The 24,469-nt window shown below is 39.8% G+C and overlaps 1 protein-coding gene across 2 annotated transcripts in view; it reads right to left on the bottom strand.

Moving 5' to 3' along the window:
- Positions 1-618: 618 nt before the first annotated feature.
- Positions 619-24,469, bottom strand: part of si:ch211-200p22.4 (phosphatidylinositol-binding clathrin assembly protein) — an 81,476-nt gene continuing 57,625 nt past the window's right edge. For both annotated transcript variants that reach the window (XM_040140668.1, XM_040140669.1), the window contains exons 12-20: positions 21,731-21,864; positions 20,008-20,108; positions 17,036-17,146; positions 9,660-9,800; positions 9,174-9,204; positions 8,603-8,735; positions 2,911-2,967; positions 2,146-2,262; positions 619-915 (exon numbers count right to left, since the gene is read on the bottom strand). In XM_040140668.1, coding sequence (XP_039996602.1) covers positions 901-915; positions 2,146-2,262; positions 2,911-2,967; positions 8,603-8,735; positions 9,174-9,204; positions 9,660-9,800; positions 17,036-17,146; positions 20,008-20,108; positions 21,731-21,864 — 840 coding nt within the window. In that variant the 3' untranslated portion in view covers positions 619-900. The remainder of the gene's footprint in view (positions 916-2,145; positions 2,263-2,910; positions 2,968-8,602; positions 8,736-9,173; positions 9,205-9,659; positions 9,801-17,035; positions 17,147-20,007; positions 20,109-21,730; positions 21,865-24,469) is intronic.

The following is a 24,469-nucleotide window of genomic DNA, read 5'->3' as shown; positions in this document are numbered from 1 at the left end:
TGAAAAATACAAAGATATCCCAACAGAGTGGAAAATTACGGGAAACACACTTCAGAAGATTTGCCCCTAAATTTCTCCCTCTGATCAGACAGTTGCGGACACAGACAGTGAACAAGGGAGGGGATGGAGAGGAGGTCGGTTGTAAAGGTATTGTCTGAAACAACTGCTGCTCGCACGCAAACACACATTCTGCACACACACACACTTGTCCTCTCCTAAGTGATCCCACGTTGCCCTTGCAGCCGGACAGTAACCCAGAGAAGACAAAATAGCACCAGTATGATATAAAGCTAATTCTGCAGCAGAGACTCTCACAGCAGTCAGACATATGCAGTCTGACTGAAAACCGGAGGTAGGATTTCCTCAATCCCCTCTTCACTCCTCCATCTTTCTTTACATCTTCCTCTCACATCCATATTCCCTCTCCTGAAACCTCACTCCATCGATAGGATTTAAAACACGAGACAATATAACAGAAAGAAGCTACACACACACACACACACTCTCACACGCACACGCACACACGCACACACACTCTCACACGCACACACACTCTCACACGCACACACACTCTCACACCCACCCACACGCGCACACCCACCCACACGCGCACACCCACACACACACACACACACAGAGTTGTTTCAGACAAAGACCAGCCAGGATGACATCTCCCCCACCACATCCCTCCATCTTTCCATCCTCTGTTAGGTCGTCTTCTCCTCTTTCCAACTTGTCTTTTGGTGTCAGTTGGTTATCTTGTCGTCTGTCTCTTAGTCAATTTAGCTCGATTAAATCATTCCTCCGTCCACCTGATCATTCCTCTTGTGTGTTTTCTTCTGTTTGTTTGTTTGTTTGTTTGTTTGTCGCTTTTGGCACTCTGCTTCCCCCCTGACTGGATTACATAAACTGCATCTGAATAGACAGAGAGAGAGGGGGAAAAAGAAAAAAAACAACAAAAAACAGAAATTGTTTGTTTTGATCATCCTAATGCCATTGAAAACCAGTTCTCCACTATGATTGGATGCCGATAAATGATTTCACAACAGTAATTTCACATGTAGTAAAACAGGACAGTGGTGCATGTTACACCTGATGTTCCCAAACTGGGGGGTTGGGACCCCCCTCAGAGGGTTTGCAGCATAAATGTGAGAGGTCACTGGACGATCAACAGGATGAGAAAGTGGGGGGGGAAAGTTCATACTACACAGACATTCCTCTAATTTCGCTTTTCTCTTGTGAATTACTAAATAATTTTGCCTCCTCTTGTAATTTAAAGATAATCACATTAAATGGAAAAAAAAACTGGATTTACTTCGTTGGAATCCATAGAAATATGCAACTGCTGATGATGCAACGCAGGTCAACATCGCTAAATTTTAATTCGAGACTATAACTTATGCTGAACAGTGACGTCTGCGACTACAAGCGACGATACCATGATAAGGGTAAGTGATAAAACGTCGTGCACCAGCAGCACGGATGGAGAAGAAAAAACTGACTGAGGACTGTCAGTTAAAAATCAGGAATCAGGGAGTTTACTAAAGTTTAGTAAAAACAGCTAACATTAGCCAATGTAAGCTAGTGGTAATACCAGACCGTTTAAGGCTGTAGCGGCTAAACCCTTGAGTGTATCGGGGTAACAGTGAAAAAGACTGGGGACCACTGTACATGAACAGAAATCGGATATTATTCCTCACCTGCTGAGGCCTAACGTAATGAACATGACTAATAATGACAACTAATGATGCTACAGCTGTCGTGAAATGCAGTAACTTGTCAAAAAAGTCAGGAAAAGCCCTAATAAATTAAACCCAAATATTACAAAAACAGAGTTTAAAATTCCTGGTAAGGGCTCATTATTGTTATTGGCCATTGGCCACCTGTGACTTCATGACTTGACAATCGTTTGTGATTATTATATTACTATATTATATACTGTGTTTCGTATTGTGATACACATCAAATATAAAATTTATAGATTTTTATTACATTAAATTATTTTAAATTGTCTTAACTTGTGCACTTTGATCTTTTGTGTTTTATCCTGTGTTTCCGTCCCAGTGCTGCACAACCAGTTTCCCTTAGGGAACAAATAAAGAGACAGCTGGATTACTTAAAGTAAACACGTGTTTTGTGTATCACCTGGGCTCCGGGCATGGGTGCGAAGGGGTTGGTGGGTCTGAGAACAGGCTGGTTGTACATCATTGGCTGAGGAGCCATCACTGGTACCCCGCCCATCTGACCCATCTGGGGAGGGACCTGGAGAGAGAAAGATACAGGGAGAACGAGGAGAGGGTTGAGATGGAGAAGGATGGACAGAGAACAAAGGAGGAGTGAAAAACAAGGCAAGACAGCAAAAAAGAAAGTGAGAAACCAGTGATGCAAAAATATCAAAAGGGCATAAAAGTCAGACAAAGAGAAAGAGAAAGTAGGAGAAAGGGTTTGGAAGGATCAGGTAGTCAGATGCAAGACAAAGAAAATAGTCAGGGGAAAGTCGATACTTGTGGGCCATTCTGCTGTTTATATTCTCCGTTACTGGTTGAGAATTTGATTAGTCAATTAACAGAAAGATTTACTGGCAACTGTTTTGATAATCAACTAATCTTTTGAATCGTTTGTCAAATAAAAATGTCAAAAAAAGTGAAGATTTACTGCTTTCATACTGAATATCTTTGTGTTTTGGACTGTTCATTAGACAAAACGTGACATATGAAGATGTCACCTTGGAATTTTTTCTATTTTTTATTTTATTTTTAAATCAAGAAAATAACCTACACATTAGTCCATAATGAAAATAGTAAATTGCAGCCATGTGCTGCATGTATGTGAGGGTATGCCTGTGTGTAAATGAACAGTAGGTTTTTGTAAATCTTTTTTTTTTTTTTCTTTCTTTCTGTACACACTCACCATTCCATACACAGGCACTTGCGGTGTGGTCATAGGGAAAGCCATGGGAGCTGGAGCCTGGATGAAAAGCAAGAAACCAGGAATCAACTTAAAGCAGGTGGAAAAAAAGCAGAGGTGACTGCCAACATAACAGAAACCAAACCTGGGTCAAACATTTTATGGCTTTTGTCAGCCTGCATATGTTGAACGCTGCTGTGGTTGCTATTTGATACTTGAATGAATACAAGAACATTTAGAAAATCCCCCAAAAAAGAGACAACTTAAGTGTCTTTACCTCTGACCGACACCTCGTCTGCCCCTAATAGAAGTGTCTAATTGAACACAATAAATAAAAATAAAAAAAACACAGTGTACTGTATGTGCAGGGAGAATACATTTAAGGCTGAAAAAGTGTGCGCACATTAGGAGCACAACAACGCAGCGTGTAGCAGAGGTACTTAGTGGAATCCCACTGGGAGCAATCATTAACACCACTTTAAAAGGGGTGGCTCAATAGGACAGTGTTTAGCCCTGCCCTCCTTACTTCACAAATCAAATCCACCACGGCTGAATGGGCCTCAAATTCAACCTGACGGGCAATCTGTAGCCGTCATTTAAAACCCACGCACATCTGCATCAAAGTCGCGGATTCCTGCTCGACAAATTGGTAATTTATGGGAGTGGGTGTCCGTGGTGCATTACAGTATCCTATCAGCAAATGTCCCGGGGGAAAATCACTTTACAAGATGGGAAATGAAGATGCAGTGCAGGGTGCCTCCTGCACAAAAGTGTACAATCTATAACACATACACCAGTATTAATATTAACAGATGTCAGATGAGTTATCTATTGCCTGCAGTAATTTCACAGTTGTAGAGTTATAGAGTACAGATCACAGAGGCAGGCAACTTCTCTCAAACTTAACAATATTTCAGTTGGAAATACCTGCAAGCATCTGCATACATGACATGATAAAACCAGTGTGATTTTTTTTACCCCCCCCCCCTCCAATACCTAAAAATGAAGGGTGTTTGCTGCAGTCAGAAGTGGAGACTATTTGCTCTTCTGCAGGTCAGCTTGCTCACCCTGAAGTCGCAGGCTCCCACTATTTTCACTGTTTTTCAAAAACCCACTACAAACTGTTTGCTAAAACCCCCATTTTCTTTTGGTGTACCCGTAGATGCACAGGCGACTATCACTGGATGAGTTTGATACTGAAGAAAGCTTAAAAACGTGATGAATCTCAGTTCTGGAATTAAAAGGAGCATCATTTTTCTACGATTTCTATGAAGTGGTTTTATACACCTTTATTTCCAATGAAGATTGGAGATTTTGCTATCATCGGAAAGTGTACGTTACACTGAATCATGAAAAAAAAATACGTATAAAATGTCCGTTTTAAGATCTTTTCAAATACCGACTTCTGCTTAAACTTAATCTTTTCTTATTGCTACTTGTATAATCTTGTTGAAATGAGCACTGCACAGTGTTTTGAGGAGAGTTAATTACAGTTTGACAGCATTTTTAGACAATGACCATTTTATATTTGTGATAAATTTATAGCATGATGTATTACCGCATTTGATAGAGATGTTTTCCTTTTGTGTGCTATTAGAGATTCTAAGAAGAATTAGGAGTATAGCATTTTGTTTTAAGACTTTTGAAAATTGAAACTCTGCTGTGAAATCTGAGCCAAAGCAACTGTAAAATGCTAAAACATTTAAGCTTCAAAGGTACTAAAAATGAGGATGAAGTGGAAGTGATTCTCTGCTAAGAAATCGAAAGAAAAAGGTTTTTTGTCGGGTCAAGTGAAGCAGTGAACTGATCTCTTGGAGGTGATCAGTATGACTGATTTAGGTATCTGCTTTTAATTCGGGCCTTCAGGGAGCAGGCTGTAAAGGTTGTTCAGCTGCCGGAAAGGTAAGATATGAATCGCAATTTAGCCAAAAAACTCGAATTTATCTGTCAAATATGTTTATTGGTCGCTTAGCAATAAACTGGTGGTTTAGAAGTTTTAGTATTCAAAATTGTAATTAATGATTGAACTGACTTTACTGTCATCTGCACCTGAACCACACTGCTTCAGTTAGCAAACCATCTGTCTCTGAGCTTGACTGGTCTTCCTTTATGCCTGCAAGTGCAAAATGACAGCGGGCATCATTTTATTTTGTTTCTTGAGAATGACAAGATGTCTGAGTGAAACACAGAGCAGGTGAGATGCCATTTATGCACCACTACACCTTCTCTGTCAGTGCTTTTGTTCATCTGTCTTTGAGCCCAGCCGTCGACCCTTAATGCATCATGCTGCAACATTCGTCAGTTTGTCTGTCGTTTTAAGCTCAACCTCTCCTGCTGTTTCTATCCCTCTTTCTCTCTCTAGCCTGTTTCCCTCTCTGCCTGTCTATATATTAATTTTTTTTGAAGTCTGTCTTTTCCCCAGTTCTTTCATCCCGAGTCTTACGGTTCAGAGATGAACTTTTGCTGTTCCCTTTGCTATCTACTTCTAAAGGGGACTTTCTTTTTTCTATGCCTTCTCTGCAAAGTCAGACAACACACCTTAAATGACCTGCATGGTTAAGTGAAGGTTAATTAAGTGAAAGGCTTTGCTGGATTTCTGGCTGGCATTTCAAGTATCAAGCGAGCAGAGCCCGTTGCAACCTTGCCCTTCTGGCAAGAATCTCAGATGTGGTTTTTTTACTTATCATGTGTGATGCATGACAGCCTACTTATTCGCTGCTCTGCTACCTGTGATGTCTCATATATTGCTGCCACATGTCGCTATGACTTATTTATTGTGTTATGGCTTATAGAGGTTATGTGTGCTATTTTTGACACATACGTACATTTAAAGCAGTCAGAGATAATATATTTTCTTTCTCAGGGACAATAATGAGTACTTCTATTAATATTTTCTATCTGTAAGCAAAAAAAAAAAAAAAGCAAAATTTGTTCTTGGTCAAAGCTGATGCATTTTGTGCATTTTCTTGTTTTGATAAATGTATGTTGAAGGCAGGATTCAGTTCACTGCTGACCACACAATGTAGAGACATTTGTCTTGTACCATGTAGGAGGGCAAAGACATTATTTGGTTCTGCTAAGGAAATAACTGCCATATTTTTGCATCGGGCTTCTGAATTAATCCCCATACGCAATTTCTGTTTTTGCTTGACCTTGTCAGTGAGAGTCAAAGATTGAAATAATGAAGCCAATTTCATGTCTCCAGAATTAGATGGGAGCAGGGCTTTAGTTTCAAAAATCTTTGGGTTTTGACAAAGACTGTAAAACAGCAACAGAAGATCCTCTTAACCTGTTTAGTCTGTCGGCCCATGGTGCTGAGTTAAATGATAAGGCTGGCGATGTTCTATATTTTTGTTACTGTCAACAAATCCCATAATAAGCAGCGCGTATTTCCGACACCAGGAATGTGCATTTTGGGATAAACTGAAAATGATCTACAGTGCCCATTTTCATAGTAATGAAGTAAACGATGTCAACCAGTTAATGGTTTCTGGACAAATGTGGAGGTAGCTAGCAGCAAGGAATTTTACTTTCTTCTGCATTCAACAAGTGAGCAACTCTGTTGATTCTTTGACTATAAAATTTTCTGAAGTGCAAATTATAGGCTAAACTGTAAACACATTTCCTGGTTATAAAACTGTGGACCAAGGATTTATTTTCCTTGGCAAATAAAAAAAATAAATAAAACATGTTACATTTTTATCAGCCTGATATCAGAAAAGGTGACAGAGAAAGAGATGAAAAGGAAGACAGTAAGAGGGAGGTTGGAAGCTCATAACAGAAGTTATTGAGCAGTTCGTTAAGACTTTTCTTACTAAACTGGGATAAGTACTTACATAACTAGTATAGAACATTCCATTCTGCATCAGGACGCAACAGGGAAAAAAGACAAAAGACAGAGAAAGAAAAATAGACAGAGGCAGAGAGGAGGAGGAGAGGGAAGAGGATGAGTGAAAGTGACAAAGTGAGAGCGAAAGACAGAATCCAAGAAAATGAGTGGGAGGCGAGGAAAGAGGGAGGCAAAAAAAAACAAAAAAACGGTATGATGGGATAGAGACCAAGAGAAGGTAAAGAAAGGGGTGAAAGAAAGGGGTGGAACAGTGAGGGAATGACAGAAAAAAAATAAATGAGGAGGGGATGACATTGTGAAAGAGAAAGGGGGTGATGACAGAAAGAAAGATAGGAAACAGTTGGAAAAAAAAGGGAAAGAGGCAGAATAAGAAAAAGACCAGAGAAAGCGTATAAGAATGAAAGATGGTGAGGAAAAAATCCGTGAGAAAAAGTAAGACAGAAAGGGAGAAAGAAAGTTGAAAGACAAAAAGAAAGTGGGATCATACAAAAGAGGTGTAAAGGTCAGAACGACAACGTGGGCAAAAAGGGGAGATCGACAGAAACCAGTAAAGGAAATAAACAGAGAAAAATAAATGAGGGGTCACAATACGGATGTGCAGATGTCAGAGGCAGTGTAGCAAAAACAGGACAAGCAGTTGACAATGCAAAACAGTGTCGCGAGAAAAAAGAACATAAACGAAGAAGGGAAGGAAGACGAGTGGATGACAGTGCAAAACCGATGGAAGAAATGCATGAGGTGGACGAGGGAGACAGGAAAGAGAGATTAGAGGGAATGACAGGAGCAGGGGCCAAGGGGATGGTCGGGGAAGAGAGAAGGAAAGGACCAGCGGGAGAAACAGAGGGTGAAAAAAAGAGGAGGAAAATGATAAATATTGGGGAAAGGGAGAAAGAGAGGAAGTGGAGGGTTAGTGACAGTTTGTCCTCGTCAGCCAGAAAATGCAGTCCAGAGATCAGGAGGACAATAAGGAGCTGCCAAGATCAGCACACACAAACACAAACACAAACACACACAGAGACAGACGGACGGACACACAGAGCATGCCAAGGCAGTTATATACTGTACCAAGTCAATTCAGTCACACAGACTTCCATCTATACACGGGACACAGCACGTATTCGCAGACAGGTGGAGCATTCAGTGTGTGCACTGCAACAATTGTAGATTTGGGGATTTTTTAGCAAGGTGTCTGCAAGTTTTGTTTAGGTAAATGTAGTAATTCTTGTTGATCACAACCCGGGGCTTATTCACGGACTTCTGGCCAACATTTCTGTAGTCTGCGGAATGACGACATTACCACAAGTCCAGTCCCAGACAGACTGATAACAAGCCAGCATTTTAGCCAAATTATCCGAACCACTCCATTTGGAAGTAAAACCCAACGGTGAGCTCAGCTGAAACGTTGGTGATAATTCCTCATTGCACATGCGTGCTTCCAACTATGGTAAGTGCAGTAGATCACAGTTGCCAACCTGTAAACTGCATGGGTTATGATTTTACCATTCGACCGTTTTTTTTTTCTTCTTCCAAATGCATTTGGCTAACTCTGGGTTTGTTTCCAACCTGTCTGATTGTCTGACTGCTCGTGTTCTTGTTAACAATGCTGCTGCAGTCCAAGATCTCAGCAATTAACTAAAACAAATAGAAAGTTATAATTACTAATAGGAATTTCTACCAAAGTATAGGAATGAGAAATTGTAATAGACCACAATTATCCAAGACCTTTTCAGGACTTACAGACACCTTGACGGATCCTTTTAGGATACATTCTCAGAGTGTAGAATTTGCTGCACCGCATGGGTATTTGTGTGCCTGCATGTCCAGTGTGTGTCTCAGTCTCCTTACCACGTGTGGTACAGGCATGGGCTGTGGGGCCACGGGCGCGGGGCTCCACTGTGTGGTCGACATGGTCTTATTCTGCCAGTTCTGGCCCCCCGTCAGCTTCTTCTCTCCTGGCTGGCTCCACTGCATCTCTGGCCTGGGAGAGGGATGAGCAGAGCAACAAAACGCACACACGGTGAGGACTGTGTTTCTCTGCATTTTCATCTGCCCAACCTGAGGCCAATTTCTCAAGAAACACCAAAATCATGTCTTGGAAGTTTGTTCTGTTTTTTTTTTCGTTTTCCCGTGAAGGGCATCATGAATTTTAAAGAACACTGATATTGCAGGTACTTCAGAAACATAAATGTGAATCTGTGCATTGGAGCCTTCTGCCTTTAATGGTCTACAAAAGCACTTCTTCACAGACCTAACCACAAGAAACCAATTAAACACTTTACAGAATGCTGGTAGGAATTCTGGTAACAGTAGAGAGAGGTTTAAGAGTAAGCCGTATTTGTTTTGCCATTGCATAAAGCCTCCAGCCTGGACTACAAGCACAACATAGAAAGCTATCATCACAACACAAGACACTTACTTCTTGGCTGGGGTCCCACCAAACTGCAGATCTAAGAAAGGGACAGAAACACAGAGAAACTGAGTGATCAAAGTTTAAAGAGAGTGAATGAAAAACAGGGAGGAAGGTATTTTCTCTCTGATGTTGCGTGATTTTTGTTCTTTTATATCATCATTTAACTAGTTTGTAATATATATAGTTGTGTTTTTTTTAAATCACAATTCTTCATGATGGAAGGTGTAGAATTTTGCCAGCTAATGAGTGCAGATTTCAATCAAGTAATGTTATATACTGGCTGACTTGTTCACTGTTTAAAAAAAAAAAGGGGGAGAAAGGAAAAGAAAAAGGCGTATTGTTGCCACGTGAAAGCGAAATTATTGTAAGATAAAGATCTATGTTTTATAACTGTTTTACCGGTAAGTAAAATACTCCTCTACAGATACTGCAACACTATAGCAGAGAGTGCTTATGCCTCAGCTACGCGAGCACATGGTTATCGACACTCACTGCCCACAAGGTTGGCCAGAGAGGAGTCGAGGTCGTTGGCTAGCAGCTTTCCTCCAGGATGGATGGCCATTTGAGGAGGAGGAGGAGGTGCGGGGTGTGTGGGAACTGTAGGCTTCAACAGTTCTCCTAGAGCATCAAAACCTGAAGGAGAAACGAACTCATACATGTAAATAAGATGAGAAAAAAAGAAAAAAAAATTTCTGATAAGAGGGACTGGTAAGAACATCATTCAGACAGAACTGAGAACATAGGGGTTAGTAAATTGTAGACATAAAGGAATGGAGGTGCAAGCATATCAGATCAAATATGCATTGAGGATTAGATCGGATGAAAAAACCCATAAATTATTGGAAACAAAAGAGTGTCGAACAGCGTCTGTCAAATCATCATCATCACTATAACTAGGTACAGCAGGTCTGTCAGGCTTTGGATTTTTCCACGTTAGAGTGGTGTACATGAAGCTGTAGTGAAAGAGATACTCTGCATTTAAAGAGTTTGGAGGGCGGAATCTTTTTTTTCTCCCAAAACAAAAAAACAAAACAAAACAAAAGCAAAAGTATAAGAATCAATTTAACAGTGTTTGTGTCTGCTCTTATGTAAGCTGCAAACATAAGGCAGCCTACTAGCCACAGTAACAACTGAGCAAGGAGCATTTCATTAAAAAACAACACCTCCTAGTGTTATAGGTTATGTTAACAAAGCCACATTCACTGTGTGGAAGCTGGGCCTGGATGCTGCGATATCAGCGTTTAGGCTAATGTTAGCAGCTCTGTCCCGCTCTTTATTGGACTTGGGGAACTTATCGCTCCCGGCCATCCCAGCCAACGTTACCCGAGACTTGGCTATGTTCGCCAAAAACATCAGTTAGTCCTAATCCTAAAAGCCTTTTCTTCTATAACCAAACCAAAGGCTAATTCAACTAACTCATGAAGCTAATGAGAGTAACCAGTGAGAAGCCTGCTTTTGCGTATCTGTCTGAAATCAAGGACCCATTGATTCAGAATTTACAAATAATTTCAAATGATAAATCTGCAGCTCTTATTATTGTAAACTAAGAGGAACGTTAACTATCATTTGCAACGACACAAAAATCTGAAAAATCTCAAGGGAAACTCGTGCTTGAGGTCAAGAAAGTCGGAGAACAGAAATGGCTGTATCTATATGACGACATTTAATCCTGGATCTAATAAGAACGGACTCAACTTTCCGCCTAATTTTACCAACTTTTCAAAAACGTCAACTCATAGTTCAACCATTTTAATGAAGCAGAGCTGGACGGGTTTGATCTGAGAATATTGCTGAGCGGTACCTCCTTAATGTGAACCCAAATCTGACTGCTTCGCTTGCTGTTAATTGAATTCTTCCTGACCTATTTTTAACATTTACCTACACAGACAGAGATTCCTGTTTAAAGCAGATACACTCTACCCAGACTCTCCTCTTTTTCTTTACTCTAACACAGCAGCCTCATTCTATCAGCAGGCAGCCTGTAATCCCTGACTCAGTAGCATGCAGCAGTTGTTCTAGGTGATTGATTTATCTGTTCGTTGCCGTCATGTACACTCTCAGACTCCGAACGGGGCTTAGTTTTGAACATGTATGTGCCTGTGTTTTTGTGAGAGTGTGATTGTCTTTGTACATGGCTGGTAGGTGGTAATTTCCTGCAGTGGTGTACGTGTAAGTGCCCGTGTTAACAACTTTCCATGTCAGCCATCATTCAGCTAATGGCCAAGTGTTACTCTGCTGGCAGAAACCTGGAGGTGTGACTGTGTACGTATGGGTTTAGATGTGTGTGAACTTGGTGCAGTGAGTGGTCAACGTGGCTAAAATGAATGGAGAAAAGACAAGCATGAAAAAGGGAAACTGAGAGGGAAAGTGAAAACTTAATCTTGTGATTAACTTTTGTTTTGTTTGTTTTTTTACATAATTTTATGCACTGGTGGGATTTCAACCGCTGTTCCCTGCATTATCGTTTCCCCTCTAGATCCAATAACCATTAGGGCTTTAAAAAAAAAAAAATAAACAAAATCAGTAGCACAACACAGGAGTGGGCAGAATTCAAACAAAATTGAAGCTGGACAGAATCAAAACAAGAACGAGCAAGATGTGAATGCAGGACAACCAATGTAAATGTACGGTGTCCCTAGAAGACACAGAGGAGAAGGAGAAAAAGGAAAAAAAAAAGAAAAGAGGTAACCAATGGTGGAAAAAAGAGGGAGGAATAATATTTAGTTAGGAAGCGGTGTGTAGGTCTGACAGTGGTGCTGACACAAGAGATTCTGAAAACACTTTTCCTGCTAGCTTAGCAGATGAGAGAAAGAGAGAGGGAGCGGAGGGGAAGCATACAGAGCCAGAAAAGAGACAGAAAAAAGTAGAATAGACAGGAAGCTGAAAGTTAGAGAGTAAGAAGAGGGAAAATGAAGGCAGTAAGAAAGAGAGCAAGGGGGAGATGAGTTAAGAAACATAGTTATGCCCACTATCTTTTTAATTCTCCTGACTCTAATTTCTCTCCCACTGTCGGCATTTCCATTATTGTTGTCACTGTGATAAAACACTTTGGCAATGTGGGCGATTTTTTGTTTCTTAAACCACCGTGTCTGTTAAGCCCAATGAATTAAATTGGAGCAAGGGAGCAATAGAACAGAGACAGAGATAAGGGGGGTGTGGGGTGGGAGGAGGGGGAGACAAAAAAAGAAACCGAGTGAAACAAGCCCTCTCAGTAAATCACACACACCACAGGGCAGCGAGAGGAAGGAAATGGATAGACGGAGTCGGAAGAAGAAGGAGAAAGAGATGCAGGTGATTAGGCGAACACTGAGAGTGATGTATCGAACTGGGAGGATAATGCTATCAGTGTTAGTTTAGGTGTTTCAGGAATGGATCTGACAGTCAATCGAGTTTAAGATCAAAGGGAAGGAAAGGAGTAAATCCATGTCAAGGGTTCCATTCCAAAACACTGGGAGGGAGACTAAAAATGTGAGAGAAATTTAAAAAGGTTGGATTATCCAAAGCCTTTTTCAGACACGGAACATGTAACAATGCTGGTTTCATTTGTCAGTTAAAGTGACGTAAAATCTTTTACTTGGCACCTGGTTTGGGAGACGAAGCGGTGTTGTGTATATTTTCTCATGAGATTAACCATTTAATGTTATTAGACAAAGAACTGACCATTTACTTAGCACCAACCTCCCTTGGTTACTGTTGCAACATCTGTCAAGATTTCCATTATCACAAATATCCAGTTTAAAATAATAACAAGAGCATATTCACCAGTTGAATCTCTTGTTATTTTTAAAGCAGTGGGTGGTTGATTTCAAACGGAGGTAGACAAAAGCCAGCTTCTCCCTTTTAGCCTGTGACTGTTGACTTTGTTGGCTGAAACGATGAAAGGGTAGCTAGCTAGCTAATTCAGCAAACAATACTGTAGCTTCATGAGCTGGCTGAAAACACCATCCCTGGATGCCTTTTTTATGTTTCCAGCTGACTCATTTTAAAGTGACAACCGTGTAAATGGGTCTTAGATAAGAACTTGATGCCTGGATACATGACATCGTGCTAACAGACTGAAGCTAAAGCTAACAGGTAACAGGTTAATCCATGTAGAAGACACAGAAATAAAGAAACAGCTTTGTTCTTCATTTTGTTACTGTTTATTATTATTGCGGTATAGAGATAGAGAGTCCTAGTATTATGATAAGGAAAAACATACGATCAAACTTTTATTTTATTCTAAAATAACCCCTTCTTAGCCGTCTTTTTGGAGAGGGGTTGATAATGAGTGATACAGTTATCACAGTGCTCTTAATAACAACACGATGTGCATTCAATATCTCTGCGTGTGTGTGCTGCTGCAGCTTTTATATAAATGCGATGGCATTCAATGCAGACTTGTGTTACTAGGTCTGACATAGTAAGATTGCTGTCATGACTTAAGGTACTAGTGAGTCGGTGGCAGACGTTAGACACTGATGTACCAATGTGCATGTCTGAAAGGGATATAAAAAAAAGGTGTTTTTTGTGGGAAAGCGTGATTTTTATTGAGTTTTACTTTCATACCAGGTACCACTCAATAGGGATGGACAGAGTCCCATTTTAACATGGAGACTGCGTCATTTTAACAGTGCTCACATGTGGTGAAAACAAAAATGAGGGAGCAGGTAAGACCCAGATGCGACATGTGACATAAAGAGATGTGGTTGTGTGAACAGAGAACAAAGCTGGCAACGAGCAGTGATTGAAACACTATAGAGATAAATGTGATAGAATGAAATCCTATCGGCATCAGCAGAGACACAGAAGGGAGAAAAAATTTGACTGCCTATTAAAATTGATGAAATTTGGAAATGCGAAATTCTGAAACCTGATTTAAAAACCAACTAAGAATATGAATACTGCATCCCTTGGTGAGGAAGGATATAACATACAGCAAATATATAATTTGCTTAAAATCTCAAATAAACTATAAAATAAATAAAAATGTCAGCGATCTTCCACTGAAAATGGAAGCAAAATTACAACCGAGTCTGCCCAGGAACAAAAAGCACAAAAATTGACAAAAAACGAACGAAAAATGAATCATAGGGAATGAGAATACATAATAAAGGCATCACAAAAGAACGAGTACGTAACTAATACGAATTGTGCACTGCCCTTCAGAAAAATCAACTCGACAAAAAAGAGAAAGAACAGCTCGAACCTTCTGTATCCCAAAACATAAAAACACTCAGATATCAGTTAAAACTGTCAAAGAATTCAGTCAAAGTAGATGGACTTCCCGGAGGAGACAGAGGACGGAGAAAGGACTTTGAATTGTAAATATAGGGAAGGAGAGAAAAGAGGAGGAGGAGAGCAGATGGAAAGGAGTTGCCTGGGTGATTCTTGCCTTGTGAAGTGTGATGGGGAGACGATGAGGAAAAGACAGAATGAGAGATGAAAAAAATGGAGGGGGGGGGCAGGGTGGGAACAGTGTGAAAAACAACAAAACAAAGCAGATGAGCAGAAGCAGACAGATGGGATGGAGCAAAATGACCGAGGACATGCGAACAGACACAGACATGGACACAGACAATGACAAACACTAACAAATATACAGACACATGTCAATGCATTGAGATATACAGAAAATGCATGGACGCGCACACAGAAGGAAATAGGGACATACAGTAGCTTCACACACACACACACACACACACAGATTTTTGTGAGATGCTGCCAGTTGCCCAGATGGTGTATTGGTAGTGGCAGTGGCAGCTTCAACACAGGCTCTATTAATAGAAAGAAGTTAGTCCGTCCAAAGCCAGAACCAGGCTGCACGCTGGAGCCACAAGCCTCAAACGGTTACTTCTGAGCCGAGTAAAAGAGATTGACAGGGTTAACACAAGATTACAGTGAGCCAGAAATCAGCGGCTCCTGAACAGAATCTGCACCCTGGACTCCTTAAATATTTACTGGAATACAAAAAAAAAACAGATTTACATTGGGAAATGTTTGAAGAAGTAATGCTAAAGCTGCACAAATGCAACTAATAACCCTAATTATGACAATAATGTGACTGCTATACATCATAAAATTCATGCTTTTTGAAGAATTGATTTTTAGATTTGAAGACATTTTTCAGATCTGTGACTAGGGATCTAGCTCTGTATGATAATCTTGTTTTGATCAATTCACGCAAATTTGTTTGAACGACATGTGCAGCGACTTCTGGTGGGAAACAGCTGGCTGATTAATACTGCCAAATTTCCAGTGTTGCTGATTGATGGCCGCCGTCTCTGTAAAAATCCACTCAGCTAGAAAAAGACAGCGAATATATTCTGGATTTAGAATACTGACTAGAGGGAGACTTCTCTTCGGACAAAAATGTGGAGCACCTCATCGCTGATTGTTCAAAATTTCTACAAAAATTACACAAAGAGTAAGACCATAAATCTCTGGGGTAAGATGATACAATTTTTTCAACAAGGACTAACCCTGAAACCTAAATTAATTTGGTCAAAATCTCACTCTAACTTCCTCTGAACTCGTGCAGCTTTAACGTGCGCCTCTTTCCTCTCCCTTCGTGATGAAAATAGTCTTCAGATGACCTCTGCAGGTAGTCTCTCTTATCTGCCGTGCCTTCTTTGGGGCTGTCGATAACTCGCCATGCCTCTAAATTATACACTTTGCAGGAGCGTCTTGGGACCCAAAAGGGTCGAGAGGCACCAAGATTAATTGTATCGGTTGCCGAGAGGTTAAAAGAAAGCAAGCTAATAAGAGTGCTTGGAGCCAAAGCAACACTTAAGAGCCATCAGTCCAAAGTTGTTGTAGGAAACCACAACAACACAGGATAAAGTAGATGGAGAAAATGTTCTTACTCATTGTCTACTCCAATCAAGACTTAAAGATGTAACCTTTTTCACTGGATTCAAAGATTCTGGTTGGTGATTAAATGATGTAGGCCAAAAGCTTCAGGAAAAAAGTGGTAACGAACCGTTTCCTTTTCAGAATAATTAAAATATCCCATTAATTTAAATCCCATTAAAATAAATGAAAAATCATAGTGGAAAAACAACATAAGATTTAACAACGTTATAACAAATTTTCTGTAGATTAGTCATCTGGAAAAGATTTGTGTGCACCTGTGGAAGGAACCCTGAGAGAAAAGATGAGTTACAGAGGAAAATCAGGGCTGGGATCAGTTAACTTTTGGTTCAGCGAAGTGAAAACAAAACCCCAAAGGAACTGATGTGTAATAAAGTCCTGAAAACTCACTTTGTCAAACAGATTTCTTACTATTCTTAAAAAAGCCATGCATCAATCAAGATTGAGCAATATTTGAATCAAAATCAGATGATAGCTGTGGAGTTGTTACTGTTTGTTGTCGATCAAATCTGATGAAACAACATTCACACAGCCCTGAAGAAGTAGATTAGCTTTGGTTTTGAGTTTTAAAACTCTTTATAAGTAACGCCTACAAATGTCTTTAAAAATTTTTTGAAAATTAACTTTAATTGTTGCGTATTCAGTGCAGAAGATCTACTGTTAAAGAGAAATACTCAAGATCTGAAACCAAGTTTTCAGGGACTTTAAATCTATATCGAAAAAGTAACAGTATTTTCTTTTCTCTAGTAACTTGAAAATCCAACTGAATTTTAAGTTAACTGACCCCCCTGACAAAGTTAGGGTTAGTGTCGTTAGAAAGTCTCTAAGAAATCAAACAACAGGTTAAGTGACAGAGCTAGAAAGCTACAAGCACCCACCCAGTGGCAGGAACAACCACAAGTTACAGGAAGTAGTCAGAAGGTTAGTTAATTGCTTTGCTTGAGCTGCCAGCAAAGCCAAAAGGTTTTAGTTTTCAGTCTGGCTCTGTCTGGACAGTCAGATAGAGCAGGCTTTACCGGCTGCAGGTTGTGGGCCGTTGTTGCTGGGTGTGGCCTTATTCCCAAACACGGCATCGAAATCTACAGTCATGGCTGGTACGGTCTGCTGCAGAGGCTGGCTCTCCAATCCTGAGGGATTCAGTTAAATATGACTGATTAAAGCTCTGTTTGTGCTGTTAAAGCTGGACTAGTTTTATCTGACACACTTTTACAAAGAAAATAACTTTAGATATAAATATCAAATTGTGATTTTTGTAGGGACCAATATCATGGCTTTGAATTGGTAAGGATTCCCCCACCTCCCACTAAACTAATCCCATTAGATTAGGAACATGGACCTTACAGTCTCCAGCGTACTGCCATTGTTGTTGCTTAGTAACTTGGGACTCTGTGCAGGCTGTCGGGAATGTCAGGCTTTCAGAGGAGAGCTAAGCCTGTGCACGAGGAAATCCACTGATTCACCTTTTGTTTTTTTTGTCTTCATCCGCATCCCTGTTGGGGATTAGGGATGGAAGCCTCAGAGAGAGGCTGTGTTTGTGGGATCCACGAAACAAGAGTACACTACACAGTAAACCACAATGGCTATTAATAAACATGATATCGGTGTTACAGCTAACCTTTCAGGAAACACGAAAGGGATAAAACCATTCATAAAGATGACCTATAACTGACAGTCTAAGCTAAACATGACGTTACTAAGACTAAACTTGTTAGATAGAAAATAGTATACCAATAAATTTGTCTTTAAGAATCACCCTTTCCTTCTCTGACTTACCCAACTACCATCTCACCTTTTAGGGTACATGTAAATTGCTCTTAAAGTTATTATTGGGAATAATACCATGATGCAAAGTACATTACTGGTGAAACACATGTTATGACTAAATTGGATGAGAGGAGCAATACCACTCTCATATCATTAAAGATGAAGCTAGAGCCGGTTAGCTCAGCTTATAAAGACTGGTTACAGAGGGAAACGGCTAGCCTGGCTCTGTCTAAAGGCAACCAAATACATGTATAAGCACCTTTAAAGCTCACTGATTACCATGTTATGTCTTATTTGTTTAAAACATACAAAAAGCAGTTTTAAAATGATACATTGCCTTTTTAATGGGGTGTTATGTGCCACCAGCAACAAGAAGAGACTCCAGGAAGGTACCCAGCCAAGAAATATCCTCAACACAACCCCCCATAAACTGGAAAACTGATGCTTTTGCACGTTGATTTTTGTACAGCTTAAAAATAAGAACTGTAACATGTTAATCACTGAGCTTTTGAGGAGTTGGTAGGAGAATTTTGTTACTTTTGTACTTTCCAGTGTTTGAGCCACGCTAAGCTAACAAACAGACATGAAAATAGTAGTCGATCTTTTCGTCTAATGCTCCACCAGAAAGCGAATAAGTGTATTTCCCAGTATGCCAAAATATTTCTTTAAACAAGCAAAAGTATGTCCCCTGTCCACTGACTGACAGAAACTTGATCAGTGTCTCCCATATTTACAGCCTTGAACATTTAGTGAAGGAAGTGTCCTCTGTGTTATTTTTGAGAGGAGCACTGGGGGTAGTTATCTCAGCTCTTGTGTCAGAGCCACTGATAGCGTGAAGAACTGATATCTAAGCTAAGAAGTAGCTCTGACTCTGAAGTCTGGCAAAACTCTTTATAAATGGCTACAGTTTAATCCTCTGTCATAAAAGCCTGTAATACTCTGTACTAACATTACTTCTAGATGCATCTCTGTGTGGTACTTTTTGATTTGAGATAGCTGATTGCAAGCTGAAATGTCAACTCTTTCTACCTGATATACTGTACAGCAAAGTTAATATGTGGATGTGTATGTTGCTGCTCAGCATTTCTGCAGCAGCCACATTCCAACACTGACAAACAAGAAAATGGGGAGAGGGTGGCTGAACCTCAGTTGACATTTCCGCATACTGGTTTATGAGCTGCTCAGAGTGTGAACACATGGTTAAAGGATTTAAAAAACACCTGCACCCAAAACTCATTCAACTGTGCATCTGCACAAGACACTAACGTTGCATGACCCGGCTGCCATGAAACGTGGAGAATGATGGTGGGTGGATGGATGGATGGTTTTCATAAAAAGACAAATGGATGCTCTGACTAATGGAAGGTGAGACAATGATTGACTAGCCAGAGGGAATACTTCTGAAATAAGTTCATTTGTGTGTGTGTGTTTAGGTAGGTGTGTTTCTTATTTGCATGTCTGCGTCCCTGCTGGTGCTTTTCATATACAGATAGGTGCACAAATATTTGGACAGTGACACACTACCCGTAATTTTGCCTCCGTACATCACCACACTGAATTTGAAACAAAACCATCAAGATGAAAATGAAGTGTAGGCCTTCAGCTTTAATTCAAAGGTTTAACAAAAATATCACATTAACCCTTTAGGAATTACAGCCATTTATATATATCATATATCTAACTATGTACATATAGATATAGATATAGATATAGATATCTATCTATCTATATCTCTATATATCTATATCTATATCTCTATATCTCTATATCTCTATATCTCTATATCTCTATATCTCTATATCTATCTATATATATATCTCTATATCTCTATATCTCTATATCTATATCTCTATATCTCTATATCTCTATATCTCTATATCTATATATCTATATCTATATCTATATATATATCTATATATATATATATATATATATAGATATAGATATAGATATATATATATAGACACGCACGCATACTCGCACACACACAGGGCAGACAGTAAAGCCCCATGCACTTCAGAATTTGTTTTGTTTTTTCAGCCTAGCGACGGCTTTCTTTCATTTGCATCAACACATCTTTGGACCGCTTATTGAGAGTTCCCATGAACAGCTACCAACTGTGTCACTGTCCACGTACTTATGCAACTAAGTGTGTGTGTAACTCAAAGTGTGTGTTTGAGTAGATTTTTCTATGTATGTATTGAACGTGTGTGTAGGTACATACCTCCCCAGGCACTGTTGGCAGTGGAGATGGAAGGAGTGCTCTGCACAGCGGGGATGAAGGCCGGCTGAAGATCAAACAGGTCACTGTTCAGATTCGGCACACTGGGGAGCAAAAGAGGGGAAAAAGAGGGAAGGAAAAAGGGATAATGAGAAAGGGAGAAGGAGAAAGAGACAGACGGAAGCAGTGAGAGGAGAGGAGAATCAAGCATAGAGATGAGAGTAGTGATGAAAGAAAGGAAAGAAATCAAGTGAATAAGTTAGTGAGAAATAAAGAGAAAGAGATAAAGCACTAATATTAAATCAATCTTGCATATATAGCTAAAGCTAGCACTTAAAATGTTCACTTGACACAGCTAAAGATTAATCCTCTCTCTCTGAAGGGCTGTAAAAAAAAAAAAAATTAATAAAAATAAAAAAAATACTTAGAGCAGTAAATTCAGAACGTGTTACAGTTTGTACATGTTGGATATAAAGTTTGCTCCAATTATCATGAATAAATAGTCGTACTGTAACTCTGTCTCGACTGGAGTCAGTCAGGGATGTGATACAGAGGTTTGCTTTGTTGGGGCACAAATCAGCCAACTGAGATCTAAAGAGCTCCTGACTTTACATACATTTACACATGCTCTGGACAGTGAATATATAATAGGAAAATCACATCACTTTATATGGTAACAGTTCACTTCCAAACCATTTATCATTCTGGGGTCTCTGAAGCCACAGCAGACTGAGAGGGTTTTTGAACTCTTGGTAATGAAATCGTTTTTTTTTTGGTTGTTTGTTTTTGCTAGGTTTTAAATATTTTTGACTGGTAACCCTTATTACAAAGCTCAGAAAGTGTTGAGCGTCAAACCCCGGAAAGAACTAAAATATCCCATACACAAATAAATTTCCTCTACTTTTGCTACAGCACTGACCTAATTTTTTGCCAGTCTGCCTGTCAATCTATGTATCTGTGCTCATTATTTAATATCTCAAAAATTAAGAAGACTCAGGGGGTAAGACGGGTATTCTTCTATATTTTTGTCACTGTCAACATATTCCATGAAAAGAACAAAACCAACATTGCGTTTGTCCAGTTCTCACTGCCTTCTGACTTGCTTATCTTATTTGAGCCTCTCAGCCTCAATCTGTTTGTTCCTACTGAAGACATAAATCTTTAAAAATCAGTCAAGAATACATACTTTCAATTTTAATTAGATAAGATAAATACACAGCTGGACAATACAGATTTTTTTTTTTTTTTTTAAGTAAACATTAACCAAACTTGAGGAAATGGTGCATTTGCTGGGCACTATTTTCAGCAATGGATTAACACATATTGATACAAGTGAGTATTTACTGCAGCATGATGGTCCAGGATAAACTACTGTACTAATGTTCATGGTAATGGAGAAACATTTCACCCATGACATGTTCCGTCATTACTAATTAAAAACTCATCGACTGTATATTATATCGGGCTTTGGATACACAGACAATAATTAGTCGTAGGATCGACTAATTACTGTTAGTAGTATCACTTCATTGTTGGTTTTAGTCTTTTCATGGAATCCGCTGACAATAATAGTACTACCAGACTTATCTTTTAAGTTAGATTCACTTCCTTCGAAAGCACTGATCTTGAAAACTTTTAGCCATACCGCACTTCTTCATCAACAAACATCTTCACACATGCAGAGTAAATAATTTGGGCAAACTAGTGCGCTCATGTGTCCTTGCACCTGTTGGCCGACAGCGTGGAGCTGAACAACTCTGGGGTTTGTGTGATGTGGTTGTTGTTGGCAATGCCTATCGACTGGCTGCTGGGGGAGGCAGAGGGCGGAGTCTGCATGCTGATCTCCTTCAGGCGCTGGTCCTGGAAGTCAGACACACACACACACACACACACACACACACACACACACACACACACACACACACAAAGAGCACAATGTGATCAGGAAGACAGTGGTTAAACAGTAATTTCCCAATGGAAATGAATAAGAGTTTTGTTTCCAGTAAACTCAAATCCTGGAAAATGACAAACATATTTCTTCTCACGAACATCCACACTTTAGGGTGTGCACAAAGATAAATGCACCTAACACTCTCATAGACAAAACAAGCAGCCTATTTCACATCAGCTGTCCTGTAACTTCTTCTGTTAAGAACCCTTCTGCCCTTTTGAGCTATGTTGTTTAAAGATCCCTTTAAAGCATTTAATCTCAAAATACCCAATGTCACGTCAAAGATAAAGGAGAAGTTTAAATCTGTGTGCTTTGGTGATGTTCAGTTAGCTTTTGTCTTCAGATTCAAAATAAAAGCCAGGCCTGACTACTGAGTTTCCAAAATCAGTTTATTGCTTTGTTTCTCCTGTTATGGTTGCCTGGTGGTGTGGGATTCAGCATACACAATATAATGACAGACAATTAGTTTCAAGTGCATTAAAACCAACCAATTATATTGGTTTACACTGATTAAAAAAAAAATTGTCTGGATTTTTGTTCTCATGCTAAAAAAAACCCTGCCTATCTCAAACAGTATTTCACTCTGTTCTGCTGAAACCTCGGTGCAGCTGAAATGCAGACTATGGTTCTCTCTGGTGACAGATATACAAACATCAGCAAACTCCAGGAAAAATAAATAAATAGAAAAATTACTGAAATAAAGTCAAAAACAAAACAGCAATAGGTTTGAATTTAGCTTTGTTTTCAGCTGATATAAGGGGACAGAGACAAGACAGAAGATTCTTTCATTTAGCACTGACAGTGGCAAAAATACTGCTGATGTTTGCGTGAGTACCAGTAAACCAAACCCTGCTTTACAGTTTCAACTCGCAGACTGCTCTCAGGTCAGAAAAATGACTGGATAGCACTGTTACACTACCCATAGTTATTTTACTTGCTAATCTGAGATCAACACTCCAGCACTTTGAAGGTGTTCCTACACATTTTGAGCTTTAAAAATCTCCCTACCTCCTCCAGACTTTCATTTCTTGCATGAATTTTAACGTTTTGCTTCAGGGTCAGTTTGATGCAAGCCGCTAACAGCAGGGGAATCTGACTCTCAACAACTTCCTATCACTCTATTGTTTAAAATGATTCTGTCTGACAATAAGTTTTAATGTTATGTGAAACGGCAGTGGGTTTAAATCTAAATAAAATGCATTAAATGCAATGTAAGTATTCTAAAGTGTTTTTCCATTCAGTTTATATAACAAATTCAACCTGCCAGCAATGTTTTTGAGTTATCCCGTAAGCTTATTGATGGATTTTATCGTGCTTGCTGTTTTATTGCTTACTTCTTGGGCTTATATTCAGTCTGCCTACATTTCCTGCTGGATCTTATTACTTTTGCTGTTGCAATGGCCTAATTTCACCACAGGGATCAATACATCTGTGTCTTATCATGTGAGAGCATGTACTGAGAAATAAAAACAAGTTTTTTATATATATATATTTTTTTAATCACAACATGTACTGTTTGGTAGACAAGGAGAGCAATTTACAGTACAACAAGAGCGTAGATTTTAAGCATGGATGGCCACAGTGGGAATGGAAATGCTGCCTCTCACAGTGCTGTTGTCTATTTTATTTACATGTGGCCACCCAGGTGTTTTAAATCAGTTCAATACTCGAACTTTAAGGTGTGGAGATGCTCCAGTTCCCTCTACAACCTCTTCCACCTTTAAAAGAATTTGGACTTTGAGCAAATTAATGAAAAGAATCACCTGCTGCACCAGCCGCAGCCGAGCACGGTCGAGAGTCTTCATTTATATTCTGACAGTGTAGCTAGGAACAAATGGGAACTGCTGTTATTGTTTGGGCTAAGGCCCCAGCTGGACAGTAGCTGAGTGTGTAAGTGTTTTTGTATGCGTGTGTATGTGTGTGTTTAGTCCATATGGACACCAGAGTGCTCAGACAGCTGGACTTCAGTATTTGGACGACCCCTGCTACCCCAGCTCTCTTGCTGTGTTTCTTACTCTGTTATGTTCTGACTCTCACTTTATCTTCCCTCTCCTTTCTAACTAAACCCAAAGGTAATCAGTGGACCTTGGCAGAAACAGGGCAACCAAGGGCACAGCTAAAATCCAATCAGCCGTGGACACAAACAAACACACCACGACACACTGGCAGCACGTACCGCGCCTAATCTGCCAGGAAACACACATGCTTCATATACACACACACACAGATCAACAAAGCTCACAGAGATACTGGCAACACTACTGGACACATACTGTATCTTCTCTGCCAGGATGTAAGCATGCTTAACATGCACACACACCCGCGCGTGCGCACACACACTCGCATCGAGTTGCTGTGTGCCTGTTTTGTAGCTTCACTGCTCTTACTCAATTACAGTTTGCTGTAAGGCAGGACTCCCAAGGCTGGAGCAAGAAATGTCAACACATTTTACACTTGACTTTTCTATTGCTCAGCTTGCCACTGAGACTCTTGGCCTTTATCCCCAACTGGAGT

This window comes from Xiphias gladius, chromosome 12 (genome assembly GCF_016859285.1).
Source record: "Xiphias gladius isolate SHS-SW01 ecotype Sanya breed wild chromosome 12, ASM1685928v1, whole genome shotgun sequence".
In the NCBI taxonomy this organism is placed as follows: domain Eukaryota; kingdom Metazoa; phylum Chordata; class Actinopteri; order Istiophoriformes; family Xiphiidae; genus Xiphias; species Xiphias gladius.
The sequence above is the reverse complement of the archived record's forward strand: the minus strand, read 5'-3'. Positions and strand labels throughout refer to the sequence as shown.